The sequence below is a fragment of the Uloborus diversus genome, chromosome 7 (assembly GCF_026930045.1).
Source record: "Uloborus diversus isolate 005 chromosome 7, Udiv.v.3.1, whole genome shotgun sequence".
Lineage (NCBI taxonomy): Eukaryota > Metazoa > Arthropoda > Arachnida > Araneae > Uloboridae > Uloborus > Uloborus diversus.
The window spans coordinates 101553764-101574035 of NC_072737.1; the positions used below are offsets into that span (position 1 = coordinate 101553764).

At 32.1% G+C, this 20272-nt stretch overlaps 1 protein-coding gene across 1 annotated transcript in view; it reads right to left on the bottom strand.

Annotated features, from left to right (window-relative positions):
• The window catches only part of LOC129226091 (transcriptional repressor p66-alpha-like), a 76657-nt gene that overhangs the window by 20172 nt on the left and 36213 nt on the right, over positions 1-20272 (bottom strand). The window contains exon 4 of the mRNA XM_054860682.1: positions 10403-11150. Coding sequence (XP_054716657.1) covers positions 10403-11150 — 748 coding nt within the window. The remainder of the gene's footprint in view (positions 1-10402; positions 11151-20272) is intronic.

Sequence of the window (20272 nt, forward strand, 5' to 3'; positions counted from 1 at the left end):
ACGTGAGAGTTAAGACATAATTAGTTATAAATGTTTTATCGAAATTGAGTTATTGTTGCCAGCAGTGGCAGATAAACTTTTTTGGGGGGGTCGGTGGGGGGTTCATGGCTGAAGAATGCAAATAATAGAAGAAATATTGAAAACATGTATTTACTCCAAATTAGATTTTCAGAGTATAAGAATCTTCAAATTTGCAACAATAATGATATAATAAATTAACTGGCAAAAAGGGAAACATTAAGGCAGTTTTAAAAGTTTTAACTCTTTTAAATTAATATTTTATTTCAAAAACAAGTAAAATAATTAAGTAAATTAAGTGCTATTATTTTAAAAACTAGCAGTCTTCAAAAAAAGTATGCAGCTGTACTAAAATGAAATTAGATAAAAATAAATTATCAGAATAAATAACAAAATTAGTTATCCTAAGCCCGCATACATCAAAATAACTTCCATCCCTACAAATTATTGAGATAACAGCATTTAAAAGGATTAAAATCTCACACACAGTCATTTTAAAAAGAAAGATCAAAAATTAATAATAAACTTACAAACATGATACAATCACCGAAATTTTAAGAAAGGCTAAATAAAAATAATGCAAAAAATTTCAAATTTGCAACTTTTTTTGACTAAAAAAATATTAATAGAGAAAACAAATAAAAATTCCATGATTTTCACATTTTATGGTCATTCTGAAAATCCTTAATTAACTTATTAGACCAATTTTATTTTCAAAACCTTTATAAATTTAAGATAAACACTGGTGAAATTTAATAATAATATTTATAGGTGATATTGGATTGAATCGACTTGGATGCAAATGGATTGATATTTTCGAGTCTGAGTGGCAGACGCGTGTGTAACTTTTCAATTACACGATATGTATGTAAGAAGGGAATCATTACTATACAAGCAATAGCTTTACATAGTAAACAAAAACCAGGGAGTTTTATAGAAGGGTCATTCCATGCGAAATGAGCAAATCAGCTGTGGCTGACATGTCACAGCTTTCAATGAAAATTTTTATTTAGGTAAACCATGTATATCTATGAGGGAATGCAAAGTATGGAAGTTTAAAAACTGTTTGTTGCTTTGTTATTGAAATTAGAAGTTGGTGCTTACACTAAGCCTTAATTTTCAGAGTTCATTCCTGCCAGTTTGTGACTCAGTAACTCCATAAGTTATAAACGTACACTTAAGAAATACATATTTCTGCATTCTATAAACAAATCTCTATTGGGAAAGAGCAAAGTAAAATTTATTCGGATCTTTTTCTGAATCTGAGATATTAACAAATATTGAAATTTTGCTAATTTACTTCAGATTTCAAATCACTCTTCAATCAATCAGCTCTTTTAATGAAAACATAACAGTAAAAATGATTCAGATTGAAAAACTATCTATAACTAACTATCTGCTCTAATTTGGTAATTGTTTATGAATTTCTTGATGACAAAATCGTACTTTAAAAAATCAAAAATTTCATTTTTTCCTCTATTTTAGATGTTTTTTTGAAGATGAGGGAATGCTCTAAATTTACTCAAGTTTATTTACGTAACATATTGAAGTGTCTTTTAGATGCTACACTAAATTTTAATCATCTGAATAAGCGTATTTTGTTACTAGAGTAACTTGAACTAAGGCAAAATTTCATTAGTTAGTTCTTTTTATTGTAAGTTTAGCAAAACTAATAATTTCTTTCGTGTTTCATTTTCACAAAAGCATGTTTATGAAGTACTTGCTAAAATGTGTATTTTTTAAAAATCGAAATAAATGTTAGATATACTTATTTTTGAATCATTGAGTCATTTATCTAGTTTTTTGAATTCTCGTAATTTTACATTAGGGTCAATTCATACGGGTTCCATACAGTATAAACTACTCATTCATGTTCAAATATTTCTAAGTTATAAAATTGAAATAATTATTTTGAAAATTACAATATGTTTTTTCAGTATAATGTATTATATAGGGCACAATATACGTAATTTAAGAAGGTGCAATGAAGTTTTCACTTTTTATTTCTGTTTTAGTGTGAATTGACTGGCAAAATTGCTCAATTTCAAAGATCTGTATCTTTTTTACAAACCAAATACAAAAACCAATATGTATAATATGTATAGTACTTGAATAGAATATTCAATTGGCCAAGAAATTTTATTTTAAATTCCATCTCCTTTTGGTTTACAGGGGTCTAAAAAAGACATTTTTGTCATTTTTTCGATTTTTGAGGGGCGGTAATCTATCAAAGGTGTACAAACACACAGCAACAGTTACATATTCTTTTTAGCATGGTTCCAGTGATTAGTTTTTGCCGTATTTCATTTTGTGTTTCCGTTCCCTACGTGAGTTATCCCTCTTTGAAATGAGTAAAATTGTTACATTTGACCCTGAACTTTAACTTGTTGCGTTATTTTAATTATTAACTTACAGCTATGTAACTCGGCAAGTAAGACTATCAATTTATGCACTTTAACATCAAAGCGTTAACCCATTCCATGACCAGCTCGAAAACATTTAACGCGCATGCCGCAGATAACCAACAGAGTTGCTTTTTGTTACTTTGTAATAGCACTTTTCTCCCATTTTGCTATGGGGATTTTAATGTTGTTTTTGCTGCTCAGCTTGCATTCGAAAATCGCTTCGCTTTATTAGTTTTTAGGTAATGAATTAAATAGTGCAATAAAATACAAGGTTGCTAATATTAGCTGAAATATTCATACATTTACACAGTACATAACAGGAAAATAATAAACAATAGAGAATAGTACGAAAAGCAATTATTTTCATAACAGGAATTATTTTAGTTAATTTTCCTTTTGCTTTTATCTCAGTATATCATTTTTTTTCTTTTACTAGTAAATGTAAGATGATCTATCTTTCAAAAGGCCCCAACAAAACATTCTTCAAACAATTGACTGATAGAGCCAACTTGTGAGCGAGGGAATTGAATGGACAAAAACGCTTTATTTATGTGGGAATGATTTTCTAAGAGGATAAAAAGTATTCTTCGGTGCCTTTTGATATATTGTGACACTTCAAAATGATCAATACACGCATAGACAGCCCTTTGTTGGTCGGTTCTTTTATTATCGCAACTCCAATGACTTTTAAATCCCTAGACCCTGCCTTCTGAGTGCACAGATATCAGTTGCTCAAGCGTGGGAAGTATTTTAAAGATAAATGATTACAAAAGATCAAAACCTTGCGGCTAATCCCCTATTTCCTTAAAGGATACTTTAGTACATGCAGCTAAAAGCCCACAGCGGAGAGAGGGATAACTAGACTGACTGGGAGGTCCATACAAAGTCCATTTCCTAAGGAGTTGTTTGCTTTTCGCAAACATTCGAGCAATTTAGTTCCATTCAAAGAGTGGTCAGAAAATTTTAGTGTGTGGTGGTCAACCCTTCCACATTATTTTCTTACAACAAAACAGTTTAGATCAGAAAGGAATTTCAAAGCAAGCTTTTATGCTTATATGACGGAACATGCCTTCAGAAGAAAAAAAAAGGAAATCTTGCTTGAAATCGAGTCGGATTTTTTAATCTTTTTTTTAAACATACTTGGATAAATTTTATTTAGTTTCATAGGATTATTTACTAATTATGGCAATTTGATTATTGAAAAGAAGCCAAATATTTAATTTCTATTTTTAAAACCTCATAAAAGAAGGTGCAATTAAAACATTGGAGCTATTTTAAAACAATAAATTTAAATCTGAAAAAGAATGGGAGAAAAGGAATGTTTCTTTTCGTATGAGTAAAGCGTTCAACAAAAAAAACTTAAGATATTATCATTTCATTCTTACTGTCGTATCTATTTTATGTTTTGCACAATCAACTTTTAAGTATAGTCAATGAGGTCGTCATAATTTTTGTTTGTGAAATTAAAAATATTCAAAACCGTATCACTAAAAATCCATCAAAGGGTGCCTCAAATATAAAAAGTTATAATTTACTTCTGAAAATATAATGTTTTAAAAACAAATAAATAATAAAAAATAATAATAGTACACAAATAAATAAAAAGCGTAGTAAACACATTATAATTTTTAAAAAAAATACTCGTAAAAAATTAAGATAGGTAAGATAATTAAAAAATAATAATATTGTGTAAAATAAATTATAAAATTTGAGGATTATGGCCAATTTAGTGAAGGATGCTTATATAAGAAGGTGGATTTTTGATAACAAAAAAAAAACTACTGTTTATTTGCTTTATTCACGCATAGAAATATTGGTAAATGTGTAAGAAAATATTTCCACACTTGTTCATCAAGAGTTCAAATGCCAGAATGCTAAGAAACAAAGCTTCCACGAAAAGATAAAATATAATGCCTGATTATTAGAAGCATTATGCATGTGCCATCCAAGAGTACTTGAAAGGTTAATATCTTAGTAAAACGAAATAAATTGCAACAAGTTTCGTGAAATACTACAAGTTACATCCCTCTTGTCTAAGGAAAAGAGCTTGATTACCGCTCCCCTAAAAGCACTAGAACCCAACAGAGAAGCGCAATAACAGGGTTCTGCCCCTGGAAGCATCGCCGACACATATTCGGCCGAAGCAAAAATTGCTAGAAACACCGTGACGACACAGTATCGTCGAAGGCAGTTAGGAACCATTTTCTTGTGACAAACCTGAATCGGCCGGGGCAGTTTTAACACAAACTGCACGGCCGACTCTGTATCAGCTGGGGCAAAGAATGGGTTAAATTAACTGCCATAAATGTAATTCAAATAGATTTTGGCCAAAATAAAAAGATCTAAAAGTCCCATATTTGACTACGAAAATCACTTTTGATGACCTCTAAAAAATCAAAGGTCCAGTTGAGAGAAAAAATAAAAGTGGTTTTAAACATCTTTCATATCCAGCTTTGAGGGATATGAATTTTAAAAAAAGTAAAAATGGTCGAGTGCACCCATCCGTCGAACCTGTATGGATTGACCCATAAAACACGAAGAAAATGATATTTTTCTGAATTTTATTTTACGTTTCAAAATGGAAATCAAAAACCAATTTCAAGTTTCTTCAAGCAAATAGTAGAAACACAACTCTATATTCTTGTAAAATTTTAAAGTTTCTGAATTTTCCCTCATTTGAATTTTTGTGTCTATGTGAAGGGGAAAATCATCATTTTACAAAATGTCACTAAGTTTAAAACTGATTTTGAAGATAAAGGAGTTAAAATACAACTTCAAAAGAAAGGTATTTCTTTTACGATACTTAGCACATTATTGAGTATTAATTCCATCAAAGCTAATGCATTCCTTAAAGATTGAGATTAAAAAATAAAATGCTTAATTATGAGATAATTGAAATATTTTCAGTTTTTGAAACTCGGTTACCAGTTAATTTTACTGACATCAGATTAATTACCCTACTCCATAAATTGCAACAACATATAACTTTTATGTTTTCATTAAATAGTTAATAAGACACAAGCCTTCAAAAATGCAACATTTAGCATTGATGAGAATGCTGTTCAATTTGTTCGATTTTTAATGGCATGAATTAAAATTTTTATTCAAATAAAAATTTTAAGCAAAAATATTTTAGATATTTTTATATAGGCATAAAAAGGAACTTGTATACCGAATTTCATAAAAATCTAGTTACCACTTTTTTGAAAATTTTGCTCATTTTGTATGGAATGACCCAGAAGCAGATACAATCATATTTCGATATGAGCTAAAAATCAGGGCCAACGTGTAAAAAAAACAGCTAAAATGCGTAAATTTTAAAACTAATCAGTAAAACTTTACTAAGCATATATGTTTTAGAACTCCAAATCCATGACTTCAATTCTTATGATTTTTAAGCATTTTTTGCTGAAAAACCCGATTTTTCCCCTTACCACAAATTCCATAATTGTTGAAATAAATTATTTCCCACAACTTCCCAGCTCCCGAGGACACCCAGCAAAATATATAGGGGAGACCGGGGCAAGATGACTATGCTAACAATTTTCGTGGTTTATTAATTTATTTTTAAGGATAGTAAAATTAATTTTACACGAGCTGTTATAGTAGTCCTTTGTAGTATTAAATATATTGCCATTTAATTTTTCAAATAAAAATAACAAATGATATTTTTATTTTTTCATAACCTTAACAAATCGTCATTTTGCCTTAGTACCGGGGCAAGATGACTTTGACATAGGGGCAAGATGACAACGTTGAAAAAGGTTGAACATATTTTATGTTTTGAATATGTTACCTAGTTTTACAAATGATAACTGTGTTTTTACATCTTACTAAGTATCAAATTAAGCGTAATGCATTGTAGCGTAATGTTCAAATGTTAAGTTGTACAGCAAACAATAGACACAAATAAAAATACCATTTTCATGATTGGAACTTTCATAATTGGCTTTTACACAACTCTTGGCTTTTACATCTCTGGATCCATTCTTCTGTTGGAGGGTCACAAAATTCCACTTTCCAAGCAAGGCATCTTAGAACACTATTCTTTGAATTTGATGCAACTGCATTGCTTGGCATGAATACGGGCCCACAGTAATACACTTGGGACAACAGGAACTTGATCTGAGTTTTTTTTACTCCCTTTTTAGCTTCACGAGCTTATTTTCCCTGTTTTTTTTAAATAATTCTTTTTTTTCTTCCTCTTGGCTCCTTGTTCTGACTTTTTTTTGATGGGTGTGCTTGTAAAAATGTTTGAGCTTCAGCTTTTGTTTTCTCGCATTGTGTCGCTTTAGGCAATGCATTGAAATCAAAAACACTAACATGCTTCTTTGGTGTATCGGAATCAGCATTTGCCATAACTTCTGCTTCGTCTGGAGGGTTTATATGTTGGTTTTTTACTTACAAGGTCTGAGGATTAGCACTATTATTCTCAGTTTCAGAGTCAACATCGTCATAGTCCGCTAAAAACAAGAAAATTATGAGATTCGATACCTCATTCTTTAAACCCTTTATCGGCATTTCCAACTGTAGCTGCTTTGAAGTAAGCGGTGCTCAAAAGCTCACCAATATATTTTTTTCTGTGATAGTTTGTCCTTGATGAATGACCATAAAGTTGTCACATGCTTGGCTATAGTAGGTTTTTAATGGGCAGAAAAATGATGCACCAGAAGCTAGAGGCGATGCGATGTGTGAAATGACAATCCAACCATGATAGTGTTTTTTCACTGCAATATAAGATAGGCTGCAAAGCTATGTGAGATTTATGATTGTCAATAATCAGCATAGCAGGAGATTCTTTGCTTGGTTTAATTCATTCAACTAGTCATTTGGTCAACTAGTTTATAAATAGCCCTTCGAACGATACCTCCCTTGATTCAATGCGTCCTTTAGCCCCAGAGGAGAAGTGCGAGGTCGCGTGAACAAACACACAGCGTTTACAGGAATTTAATAAAGTGGACAATATAGTTAGTTTAATAAATTCCGAAACACGGGCAATAGGCAAGCTCGTCATCTTGCCCCGCGTTGCTGCCTGTCATCTTGCCCCACACTGCCTGTTTGAACGGATTCTTCTCCATTGCCATAAAAAAAGGCGATTAATTGACATTAATTAATGGTAATAGGTAGTATTTAAACTAAGTTACTCATAAATACTCGAGAGACACGATATATCCTACATGTACATGCAGCAGAGCTTATTTACACATGCATAAAAGTTATATCGCAGCAACGGTAAGCAATCAGAGCTTCAGAACTAACACAAATATGGCGATTTCAGCGTCTCTATAAAATTGCTGAACGAAGAGCGGATAGGAGAGCCAGTAGCATGCAGTTGATGCAGTTACCTAGTTTAAAACGGAAAAATTAAGGCATTCGTCATCTTGCCCGGCTCATCATCTTGCCCCGGTCTCCCCTACATCATTTCGAAGTACAGTGAAACCTGTGTGAGTTGACCACTTGCGGTGCAGTACTTTGGTGGTCAACTTATAAAGGGGTAATGTTTTTTATTTTTTCTTTTTGTCATTTCTTGCACCATGTATTCATTTTTTGACTAATTCACACCTACTCTTTCTGTTCAACTCACTTTCATTGTTTAACATTACTTTGAAACAAAAAATTAAAATGTTATTCAAATATTTTTAGCGATTATTTTCCCAGAATGACGTATAATGTGTCATGCAAATTTAAAATTTCAGTATATTGATCAAAAAAAACCCTTATTGTTTATGAAAAGTTACTTATTTGATATTAATAATTCCCAAAAATTCATAGCTAATCAAAAATAACAAATTTTTCGCTTTATTTTTTTCTCATATACATTTATAACCATGATGATCTATTGTTCAACAAAATAACTCCTAATTGAAATTTGGCGCACTAATTAGACACTAGTTTTAGAATTTCCATATGTGTCAGCTAATTTTCTCTGGATTTCTCCCATTTCAATTAGCTTTAACATTTTATACTTTTTATCAATCTCAAGTTCAACTAACTTTTTTTTTCATTCCATCCATTTTGAAGTCCATCTTGTAGTTCTTTGTGTTATAGTTTTACTATAACATAAAGAACAAGATGGACTCTCATAGTTAAAAAGGCAGTTGAAAATAAAAATGTCCTGTCTCTTAATCCCTTGCACCAGAAATACTGCAATGCAAGTAACTTTACTCTTTAGCACAATTCCAGTGTTACCACAAAATATTGCAACTGGAAAAAAATACTTTGTACTTTTCTACTGACACATGTTTTCATTGAACAGAGAGTACAAAAGGCAATCTCAAATAGAAGAAAAGAAAAACAAGCTTGAAGAATAAAAGAGTTCTTAGCAGTTTTCCCATGTGGGTTAAACTGACAAGGAGGTTTAGTTATGTTGCTGTTTTAGTTAGTTGGTAAAATGCTAGTTTGGCATCGAAAATATTCTTGGAAAGCTGTAAAATAAATAATAATGAAATAAAATAATTTGCTACATTAAGTTTTAAAAAATAAACCAAGTGGTCAACTTACAAAGGGTTTTTTACAATACTCCAAACTAAATTTGGTGTACATTAGTGGTCAAGATAGACAGGTGGTCGAGATAGAGAGGTGGTCAAATTACAGAGGTTCTCCTGCTTTTTATCATGCAAAAATAAATAAATTAATAAATAAGATAAAATAACAAAAAAATTTACTTAGAGGAGGCTTCTAGAAATAACTTTCCTTCATTATATAAGATGGGATAAATTCCGTTCCTGACAAAAGCGGTCAACATAGACAGGTGGTCAACTTACAAAGGTGGCCAACTTTACAGGTTTTACTGTATATTTGGACGTTAAAGCAAAATAAACTAACAGAAATGTCAGCGGTTAGTTCTGTCTTGGTGTAAGATGAGGCTTCAAGGTTCAAAGGTCGCATTTATGATGAAAATTTTTGAGAATTGGCCGCTTTTAAGATGTGGAATTTTGTGAAAGGGCTGCTTTTAAGATGTGGAATTTTGTGAAAGGGCCGCTTTTAAGATGTGGAATTTTGTGAAGTGGGCACAAAGCGGACTCAATTCAAAAGTCTGGATCAACCCTTACAAATAAAGATGTTTTCAGTATTATTTAATAATACATTTAGCATGTTTTACTACGCTATTTTTGTCCTATATGTGCAAATACCTCTAAACATGACTAGTAATAGTCACTTACGATGAAATTAACCTAGTATATAAAAACGTTTTTGAAGAGAAACTTTGTCATAACCACATTTATTAATTTTAAATTAAAATGTTTACAATGAAGATTTTTGTGGAGAGGCCACAGAGTGGATCCAATTAGGGTCTGGATTCACCCCTGATCTGTCTAGTGTGATTTAAAAATACTATACAAAGTGCCCACAAATGTATTGACGTATTCAGAATAAATCATCCCTGTGTAGAAAAAGTTCTTAATAAGTTTGAAAAAAGTTTTTTAACATTTGTACACATAGTGTAATAAATTATTTTTTATGGAGTACTTTAGTAAAAAAACTTTTGATAACATTCCATATAATTTCAGAAAGCTTTTTATCATGCAAAAATAAAAAAATTAATAAATAAGATAAAATAACAAAAAAATTTACTTAGAGGAGGCTTCTAGAAATAACTTTACATTTAAGGATCAAAAAAGAGGGCGAAATAAAGCATCAAACGACAGCACAATAACATAAATGACTTCATCCAAAAGATTTCAATACCATTTCGAAAATCAAACCTTGGATCATTTTAGTATGCATTAATTTTCTGAAATTAACTATTTATCTTTTAACAATGATATTTTGCATCATTTTAATAATCAATTGAATTAGGCTATATATTATGAGTATTGTCACATGATCTATGTGCAAACCTTTTAAATTTTCTTTCAAAAATTGATTTCATAATCTTGTTTCATTACAATTTTATCTTACTTTTGTTTTTTTTGTGAAAATCCTAAGAACTTTGATAAAATTAAATGATTTACAATTAATAAAACAGTAAAACTCACCTGTGGAGTATTCAGCAGTGCAGACTGATGAGATAGCTGTTGACTAAGCATTTTATTTGATGGCTGTGGAATTTGGCCACTACGTACTAAAGGTGGTGGAGCAGCATTTGAGGCACCTCTATTTGTGGTAGGAACCATTTTACCAGCCACTGCAGCAGCAGCAGCCTGATTCAACAAGTTGTCCTTGATCATCTGACTCTGGTGCAATTTCTTCAGTAGGACCAATTTCATTTCCTCACTTCTCAGTTCATCTCTGAGTTCCCTCAGCAGCTTTCGCTTTTCTTTTAGTTTTTCAGGGTCCCAAGACTTTTCTGGGGGAAGGGGAGGCATCTCTGATAGTTCCGAGTCAGAGTTCTTGGAATCACTCTCATACCCATTGAGGTGTCCATTGAACCGGGGTTTGTCCTCATCGGAGAGCACTATGACGTCCGGAGATGAACAGCTGCTGGCACTGTTCTGAAGTGGTTGAGATTCCATGTTCGGAGCAATGTGGAGTCTCTTCCTGGGCAACATCCGTGAATGATGTCCAGATTTGCTTCTTTTGTGGTCTGACATTGTCCTGTCGGTTTCAGAAGCACTGGAGGCAGATGCTGGTTGTGCAAAAGTAGAACCTATTGAGGTGGCAGCTTTACGTTCTGAGGTAGGGGGTGCACGCCATTTCGTACTCAGATCCATTGTTTCGTCCAAGCTGTATGAAGATTGATATGAACTTTTGTCTCTACTGTCATAACTACTGGGCTTCTCTTTCCTTAAAATAGCAAATTGATAAGGTTTGGAGTTAGTAAAAAAGTTTGATCTAAAACATTTTTTATACAGATGTCTTTTTTTTTTTTTGGGCTAAGCATGAAAATGTCTTTTATGCATATGTTGTTTTATGGGCAGCAAGGAGGGGCATTGTCCCCCATCCCCAAAGTAATTACATAAAATTCACCATTTTTGAAATACAAACAACATTTGGAACTATAAAGAAATCAAAAACAACTACTTTGAAGGAAAGTTGAGTATGGCAGCTATTTTTAGAAAAATATAGGCAATAATTGTTTTGCATCCAGTTGTAAAATGTTAGTGGTTAATTTGTTGAAAAAATCATTAAGTTAGCATTAAATCAAAGAAAAACCTTTCCAGAATTTTTATTTCAAATGTGTTACGATAGCAAAAAATCCTAACATCTGACTGAAAATAATGCCGCTGTAAAAACAAAACCACAAGCTGTGAATTGCCACAATCCTCACTTTTTTCAGCTGCATTTTTCAGGGATAGAAGTGACATTTGCCAACAAAAATATAGGAATTTTCTGAAAAAATATAGGAATTCGATGGAAAATATAGGAATTTTCTGCAAACAATATAGGAATTTTTCGAAATAATATAGGAACATTTTGAAAATAAAAAAAAAGAGGATATACAGGAATTTTTATAACAAGGCTGGCCAGTATGACATTTATTTTCAAAATGCAATACTACTATTTGATTAAAAACATGTAATAACACTACCTGACATAAGTGCAATACATACGCGTAAATAAGTCTAAAAATACAATTCTGCTTTGTTCTTATAATTTTAAGCACTTAAGCATCTTGTCTGATTCCATCCCGTGAATGACCAAATATGGCGACTATGTTTCACACGTAGCTGCTGGTCCGGTAGCTTTCCGATTGGAAAAAAAATTATAGCTCCAGATTTACCCTATTATGTTGTTCGTATATTTATTTTGTGAATGAGCTGCTTTTGAGACGTGGAATTTTGTGAATAGGGCCGCTTTTACGATGCATAAATTTGTAAAGGGGCCGCAAAGCGGACCCAATTTGGGTCTGGAACGACCCCAAAGTGTGCATGTCTTTCAAACTTCCTCAATTCCTTTAAAATCGGGAACAGCTTTGCGTATTCTTTTTTGAAAACTTGGCTGTGCGGTCTCTTCGGAGGCATTATTATTAAAATGAACGTTTAGTTGATATGCGAACTGCAGCATCTACATTCCACACAATTAAAACCAAAACAATCGCAGTTGAGATGAGCTATCCCGCAAGTAGCAATAATTGCAGCCGTAGCCAAATGCAAAGTTCCAAAAAAAGAAAAAAAAATTGTGCGTGTGGAGACCTGAAACGGTAAGTGGCCGGAGAGCCCTTCCTAGAATGACATCGTCAAAACCTACACAGCTCATGCGCCCCTCATGATCGCCCAGGTTCATTGACGCCGAGTTCGAAAGTGAAGTTTTGAGGACTTGCGCAGGAGCTTCATGAGCGCAGAATTGAGCTGCACAGACGAGCTAAAGTCGAACGCTGCTCCACTCAGGAAGAAACACGGTACAGGGCTCCCAACACATTTTAGCTTTAGAAAAGGGTAAAAGAGGACCATTTTCAATTAAAAAAAGGGCTAAAGAGGGCCAGTTAGGATTAAAAAGATGACCTTGGGCGGACCATTCATTTAAACCCAAGGAAGCAACAAAAGGCAAATTAGCTGCCTGCTGCTAAATCCATGCAGATAATTTGTTAATTAACCATAATACTGAGATTTTTAATGATACAATTCCTTTATCACCTTCTGCACAACTGTTCTTTTTATCCATTGAATAATAATATTATTTACACAAACATTTGGATGGGAGGGGGGGGAGGCACTTAGCTCAGCACTTAAGGCAGCCTACTTAGAATTAAATAGGCATAATGATACATCTTGAATTGAACCAGGGATGCTGGTAGTCCCACAGAAGGATAGATGAAGCTGTACTTCATCTTTCCTTAGTTTAAAATTATTTTTGTGTTCTTCTGTCTTGTAATGCTTCTTAATAGCATTATATCCCTGCACAACCGATATGAATCTATCACACACCAAACGATCTACTGTATTCAAAGTTTTCCTAAAAATATCTGAAATGCTCAATTACAGAGGGAAGCAGATCACATGAGGCTTAGTTTTGCAATTTTCATATTCAAAGTATATTTTCAAGAATCATAAAGCTTACATTAAAAAAATTACTCCATGATTGAAGGGCCATGAGTGCTTTGAAATTTTATGGGGGGGGGACAAATCCCCCTTAGCAGGCATCATGCCGACTGCCTTGTCTAGTGGTCAGAGAAGTCTGACTGCGACAGGAAGGTTCGGGTTCGAATCCCGACTCGGGCATGGACTTACTTTCTCTCTCTTGTCCTTTCTTTGTGTGAATCTCTTGTTATGCTGTGAATAATTGCCTACCCTATAAACTGGTCCTTATGACATGTGTGTACTGTGGAAATCGGACTTCACACCAAATGACAGTGCGGTTGGAAAAATGAAGCAGCGCACCCCAAATTGCCAGCCTAGCTGGCACATGACAACAACAGCAGGCATCATGACAATGAAAAGATGTACACAAATTCAACTTGATAAAATTACATAATTCAACTTTGTTTCATATACAAATGCTACTTTAAAATGTTATGTACTCAATTATTTAAATTTAATATCCCCCCCCCCCAACACAAAAAAACAGTAATAAACGAAAATAAGCAAATACTAATCAAAATTAAGTTTGGAAAACTAAATAAACTTCAATTAAACACAAAAATTATTAATTTTTTAGTTATTTAAATAAAAATTAAATCGAGTTAATCTGACGTAGCATGTCAAAATAACTTCTAATTGTCATAAATATAAAAATATTTATAAGATGCAAAACGATTGAAAGCTCACAGAAGCATATTTTCACGAACCAAGTTCAATGTTGGCATGTTTCCCATAAAACATTTATTTTCTACTAAGTTAAACATAAAACATGCTAATCTAAGGTGGCATATGGGAAAATGACATTCGATTGGGCAAAATATTTCAATATTTACATGATTCAAAAAGATTGAAATTTCAAACACAAAAAGCAATTTTCCACGAAGTCCGAGTAAGCTCTATGTTACCATGGTTTCCAAAATAATTCCTTCGTTAATTATTGAAATTAAACGAAAAATACGCTAAACTAACGTAGCATATGTCAAAATAACTTCCAATTATGGAACACATCAAAATATTTACAAGATGCAAAAGGATTGAAATTTCAAATGCGAGAAGCATTTTTCCGCGAAATCCGAGTAAGTTCAATGTTGCCATGGGTTCCAAAATAATTCCTTCGTTAATTATTGAAATTAAATGAAAAATAAGCTAATCTATAGCAGCATATGTCAAAATAACTTCCAATTGTCGTAAACATCAAAATGTTCACAAGATGCAAAAGAATCGAAATTTCAAACGCAAGATGCAATTTTCTGCTAAGTCCGAATAAGCTCAATGTTGTCATGGTTTCCAAATTTTTTCCTTCGTTAATTACTAAAATTAAACGAAAAATAAGCTAAACTAAGGTAGCATATGTTAAAATAACTTCCAATTGTGGAACACATCAAAATATTTACAAGATGCAAAAGGATTGAAATTTCAAACGCGAGAAGCATTTTTCCGCGAAATCCGAGTAAGTTCAATGTTGCCATGGGTTTCAAAATAATTCCTTCGTTAATTATTGAAATTAAATGAAAAATAAGCTACTCTATAACAGCATATGTCAAAATAACTTCCAATTGTCAAATATATCAAAATGTTTACAAGATGCAAAAGGATTGAAATTTCAAACGCGAGAAGCTATTTTCCGCGAAGTCCGAATAAGCTCAATGTTACTATGGTTTCCAAAGTAATTCCTTCGTTAATTATTGAAATTAAACGAAAAATACGCTAAACTAACGTAGTATGTGTCAAAATAACTTCCAATTGTGGAACACATCAAAATATTTACAAGATGCAAAAGGATTGAAATTTCAAACGCAAGATGCAATTTTCCGCGAAGTCCGAATAAGCTCAATTTTATCATGGTTTCCAAATTTTTTCCTTTGTTAATTATTAAAATTAAACGAAAAATAAACTAAACTAAGGTAGCATATGTTAAAATAACTTCCAATTGTGGAACACATCAAAATATTTACAAGATGCAAAAGGATTGAAATTTCAAACGCGAGAAGCATTTTTCCGCGAAATCCGAGTAAGTTCAATGTTGCCATGGGTTCCAAAATAATTCCTTCGTTAATTATTGAAATTAAACGAAAAATAAGCTAAGCTAAGGTCATGTCAAAATCACTTTGGATTGTAAAAAGCATCAAAATATTAACTAGATGCAAAGGGATTGAAACCTTAAACACGAAAGCAATTTTTCGCGATAAATCAAACCAAATATATAAACAGTGGCTCCCAAAAGTGTTCGTACACCTTGAAATTTTGTAGTAAAACCAAAATAACGCAAAACAGAATTCGAATATGAAGTCCATTTTTTTTCCACACCATTCCTATGCCATTCTGAATAAAACCCAGTAGTTTTTTCAAAAATATTGCCAGATTTTATTTTTGAAATTTGTTAAAAAACGATGAGACTGAGAAAAAATACGCCACAAAAGTCATCGTACATTGAAAGATTTTCGAATAAATTCATGATTAAAATTATCATATGTGGTTTTTTTATTATTTTTGCATTGTAATGACACTGTAAAGTCATTTGCCTTTAATTTTTAGTTTATTTATTCCCTAATATTCTGCTTATTATTTTTAAATGGCAAGTATGCGTAGAAAACAACAAACACGATTCGAAATTTGATTTTTTTCCCTCACAGTAGCCAAAAATTGGTTTGAAATGTCTCTAAATTAGTTAATTTTATACCATTCTATAGTGAAGTGTTTGATAAAATTCTTTAAAGACAAGAATCGGATCAAAAACAAGGTAAGAAATAGCCAACTGGTAAAGTTAACAAAGCGTGATCGGAGGTTTACAGTTAAAAAAAATATGAAAAATACACATTTCAGAACTGAAAAAGTTTCTACAGAATTGAATGAAACATTTTACGTTTAATTTTTACCTAAAATTGTTCGAAAAGTTCTCGGATTAGCTAGATTAAATGGGACCTCTTCCCGCAGAAATTTTCTTGTTCGTGCGAAAAACAGTAAACTTGCGCTTTCCGTCGTAAAATCAATGATAAATAAGCTCAAAACGTTTTGGAACAACGTCTTACTTATAGATGAAAATAAATTCAATATTTTGGGTTAAATTGTTGTATAATTGTAAATAGAAGAAAAAATGAGGAAGTTAATCTGAAGAACTTAGTTGGATCAGTTAATCAGGACGGTGAAAGTGTTTTAGTGTGAGGGTGCATTACAGCATCAGGACTTGGAAATTTGGAATTTTTTGATGAAATAATTAATCATGCTGTTCCTTTAAATATTTTAGAAAGCAATTTTAAACTATTAGCCCAAAATTTGGTAATTGGAAACAACTTTGTTTTTTTTATCGTGATAACGATAAGAAGCACACGTTTGCGTTTGGTGCCTCAAGAATTGTTCTTAAGCTTAGAAATATCTTCTCAATCGTCAGATTTAAACTTAATGGAACATATTTGGAGATATCTGGTAGCTAGATTACGAAAATACACCGTTGAAACGAAAAGCGAACTAGAAACAGTAAGACTCGAAGTGCTGCTGAACACTTACCCAGAAATTGCACAAAAAAAAAGAAAAAACAAAATCTATTCCCAGACGTTTAAAAGCTGTTGTTGATACTGCGTGATATTCTACTAAATAATAACTTTGTAAAAAGTTAGATTATTTACTAATTTTTTAACATTTTTTCAAAGTGTACGAAGACTTTTGTGAGATAAAATTTCCGGCAATATTTGGTTTTTTATTTTTTTAAAATTATGTTTTATTGTTTTATTAAAAATTTTCATGTAGTTTTGTTAAAAATAGATCATAGATCTTACAATAAAATACTCATTCCGAAATATTATTCTAACCAATGGATAATGGCCTATTTCATTGAAAGTTGTAGGTGTACGAACACTTTTGGGAGCCACTGTATAATCAGAAAATTGCACTATTGATAGACAATCCAATGTAGAGACGTACCGAGTACTCGGAAACTACTCGGTACTCGGCCAAATTTTGATCAGATACTCGGCCAATACCGAGTAGTTGCAAAAAAATGAATATATAATTAAATTTACAAAAAAGCTCAAGCATATATAATTTTCTGCAACCATTTACAATTCAAATTTAAATTTTGAGAATAATGAAGTTTGAAATACTTCAATGGAATAAATCTTGGTTCGAATGTCTCGAAAGTTAATAAAACTTTTTTGGTAAAAATTGTGCAAATATGGAATTTTTGTAAAACAAACTAAAATTAGTTATAAGATATATAAAAATACCTTAGCTTTAAAAATAAAAGGAAATAAAACAATGTTAGAAGCACAGTGCAGGATCACTGCAGACACGTGTTTTGGCATTACGAGGAATTTCTTTTTCAATGCACAAAATGTGAGCTCGTTGATTTAAAGGCATCCGGCAAAAGTCGAATTTTTTGTCGTATGCCTTTACATTCTTTAGTTCACATGTTATGCACTGAAAAGACGATCCTTGTAACACAGAAAAACGTGTCTGCAGTGTTCCTGCACATTTGTTTTTTTGCTTTTAAATATTATTTGTTTATCGAACTAGACCTATAATGAATAAATTTGTGTAATTTGTTTTAATTCCAACTTGATAAGTCATACCTTTTATTTATTCATTTTTAATTTAAAAAATATTATTTTTGCAAAATTTTGTAGTTAAATTTCAGCAGGAATTTAGTTTAAAAACTATTATATGGAAAAGGAGGTCTATACTACTATTTCAATAAGTTCAAAATTCATCGGTGTGTGTCGGTGGTACTTCTTTCAACATAATTGGTACTGGGAAACTCGGCCGAGTAGTGAAAGGCCGAGTTACTCGGTAACTCGGTACTCGGCCGAGTAGTAAAAGGCCGAGTACTCGGTACTCGACTACTCGGCCAAAGTGCTACTCGGTACGTCTCTAATCCAATGATTTTTGAAAGAATTCAAGCAATAAAGAAACTTTGCATACATTTTCAAGGTTTTCAAGCACTTGAAAAAAAAAAAAGGACCTTCTTTTCCCAAGAACGTTTCAAGGTTTTTTTTTATGGGCATACGAACTTGGTTTAACAAGCGCTGCGGCGGCATGTTTGGGTGTACAGTAACTTTTAACGAAATGAAAAACTTTTAAAATCTGATATTTAAGTAAAAACTATATAAAAGCGGTCTAATCAGACCAAAATGTTAAAAAGCGGTCGAAAGCGGACTTTACCATAAAAAACGAACTTTGGCGGGAAAAGCGGACCATTTGGGAGCCCTGCTAAGATAAAATGGCGACTGGGCGTGGCTCGGGGAAAGGCAGTAGCAAAAAGTCGGGGGGAAAAGTAAAAAAGAAAAAAAAAAGGAAGCGGAAACTGAAAATATAGGAATTATAGGAAAATAGGAACTTTTTCAGAACTATAGGAAAATATAGGAATATAGGAACGCTGCGATGCCTGATTTTTGTAATGAGTTTCCAAACATTGCATTACATTTTTATAATTTAACTATTTTTATAAATGCAGCATATTTTTAGAATGGGAAGAAAGAGAAAAAAGATGCTTGCATACAAAACTAGTCGCCTCCCGCCTCCGCAGTTTCCTTCCATACTATCCTTCCACCAATGTATTGAAATTTGAAATATTTTTGGTCTTTAGGGGAATTGTTTACGCGTTGAAGTAAATCAACTAAACAGAATAGAAGTTAATGTTTGTTTTTATTAAGTTTCAATAAGAAATAAATTAAAAAATGGTAACAATATTGTAAATGTTAATACAACAGTGCATAATAGATATGCTACAGCACTGCTAGGCATAGGTTTAGATTCTAAACCAGTACTATTTAAATTTCCAAGCATCTGTAGCAAGAATTTTAATAATAATAGTATCCACTAATACCAAACTCTGAAAAAACATAGACCAAATTGTTGTTGAGGATTATTATTTTTTTTTCGTTTCAGGCATATACTGAAACAATAACACAAAAAAAAAACTACCAATAATTTATTAATAAATAATAAGAAGAAAAAAAGATCAATTATTGAAGGAGAGCATAAAAAGAGCAGATTTAAGATGGCATGTGCTAAAATAATTTTTAACTTACTAAAGATTTGAAATGTTTAAGGAATGAATTAGGATTGAAATCTCAAAGAAGGCAAGTAAATAGCAGCAACGCACATGTTGGATGTTGGCGTGTTTCCAAGGAGGAGAAAAAGGGACCTTGCTTGTATACATTAGAATTAGAAATATTGAAAATTATTTTTTTCAGCTAGAAATCTTTTTTTTTAAGAACAGGAAAACTTCCAATTTTCAAAATAATTCAAAAAATTTAGGGCAATGTCCACAGAAGTATTAGTGATTGCTTTCCAATTGATTAACAGCTCATGTCTGCATTTATTCTATCACTGGATGTTCAAAAATGCAACAGAAAAAAAAGTCAGGAAGGATCAAGTTTGAAAAACTGTTAACTCTTTTAGTCTACCAATTTTGCCATGGAAGTGCACAGGGAAATCTTGAGACATACAAATTTAGATAAATGCGGATATTGGTGAGGAGATAAAAGACTTCTCATACGCAGTATGTTTTTCGGAAAAATAAGTATAATTTAAAGTAAAACATAAACCACAATATTGAAAGAAGATTGGCAGAATCTGAAATTGGGGCAACTTCTTTCCATGTTTTCAGCCACAGATTTTCATGAATGCAAAAATATTACCTTTTAAAATAAAATATGGAAAAACACATGCATGTCCTTCAGAGTATAAAATTATTTGAATTAGATGCCACATTGGAGGTATGTATATAAATCAACCATGTGGTAGTCTTAAAAATGAGAGCACTGCATAAACCCTGATAACCCAACATATTTTGAAGAAAAAGGATGGTGGGGAAAATATAGCACATGTCTCTTTCTTTAGATGTTAAAAGACTCTTCAGTTAGGTTGGATTTAGAAGAAAATAATAGAAAA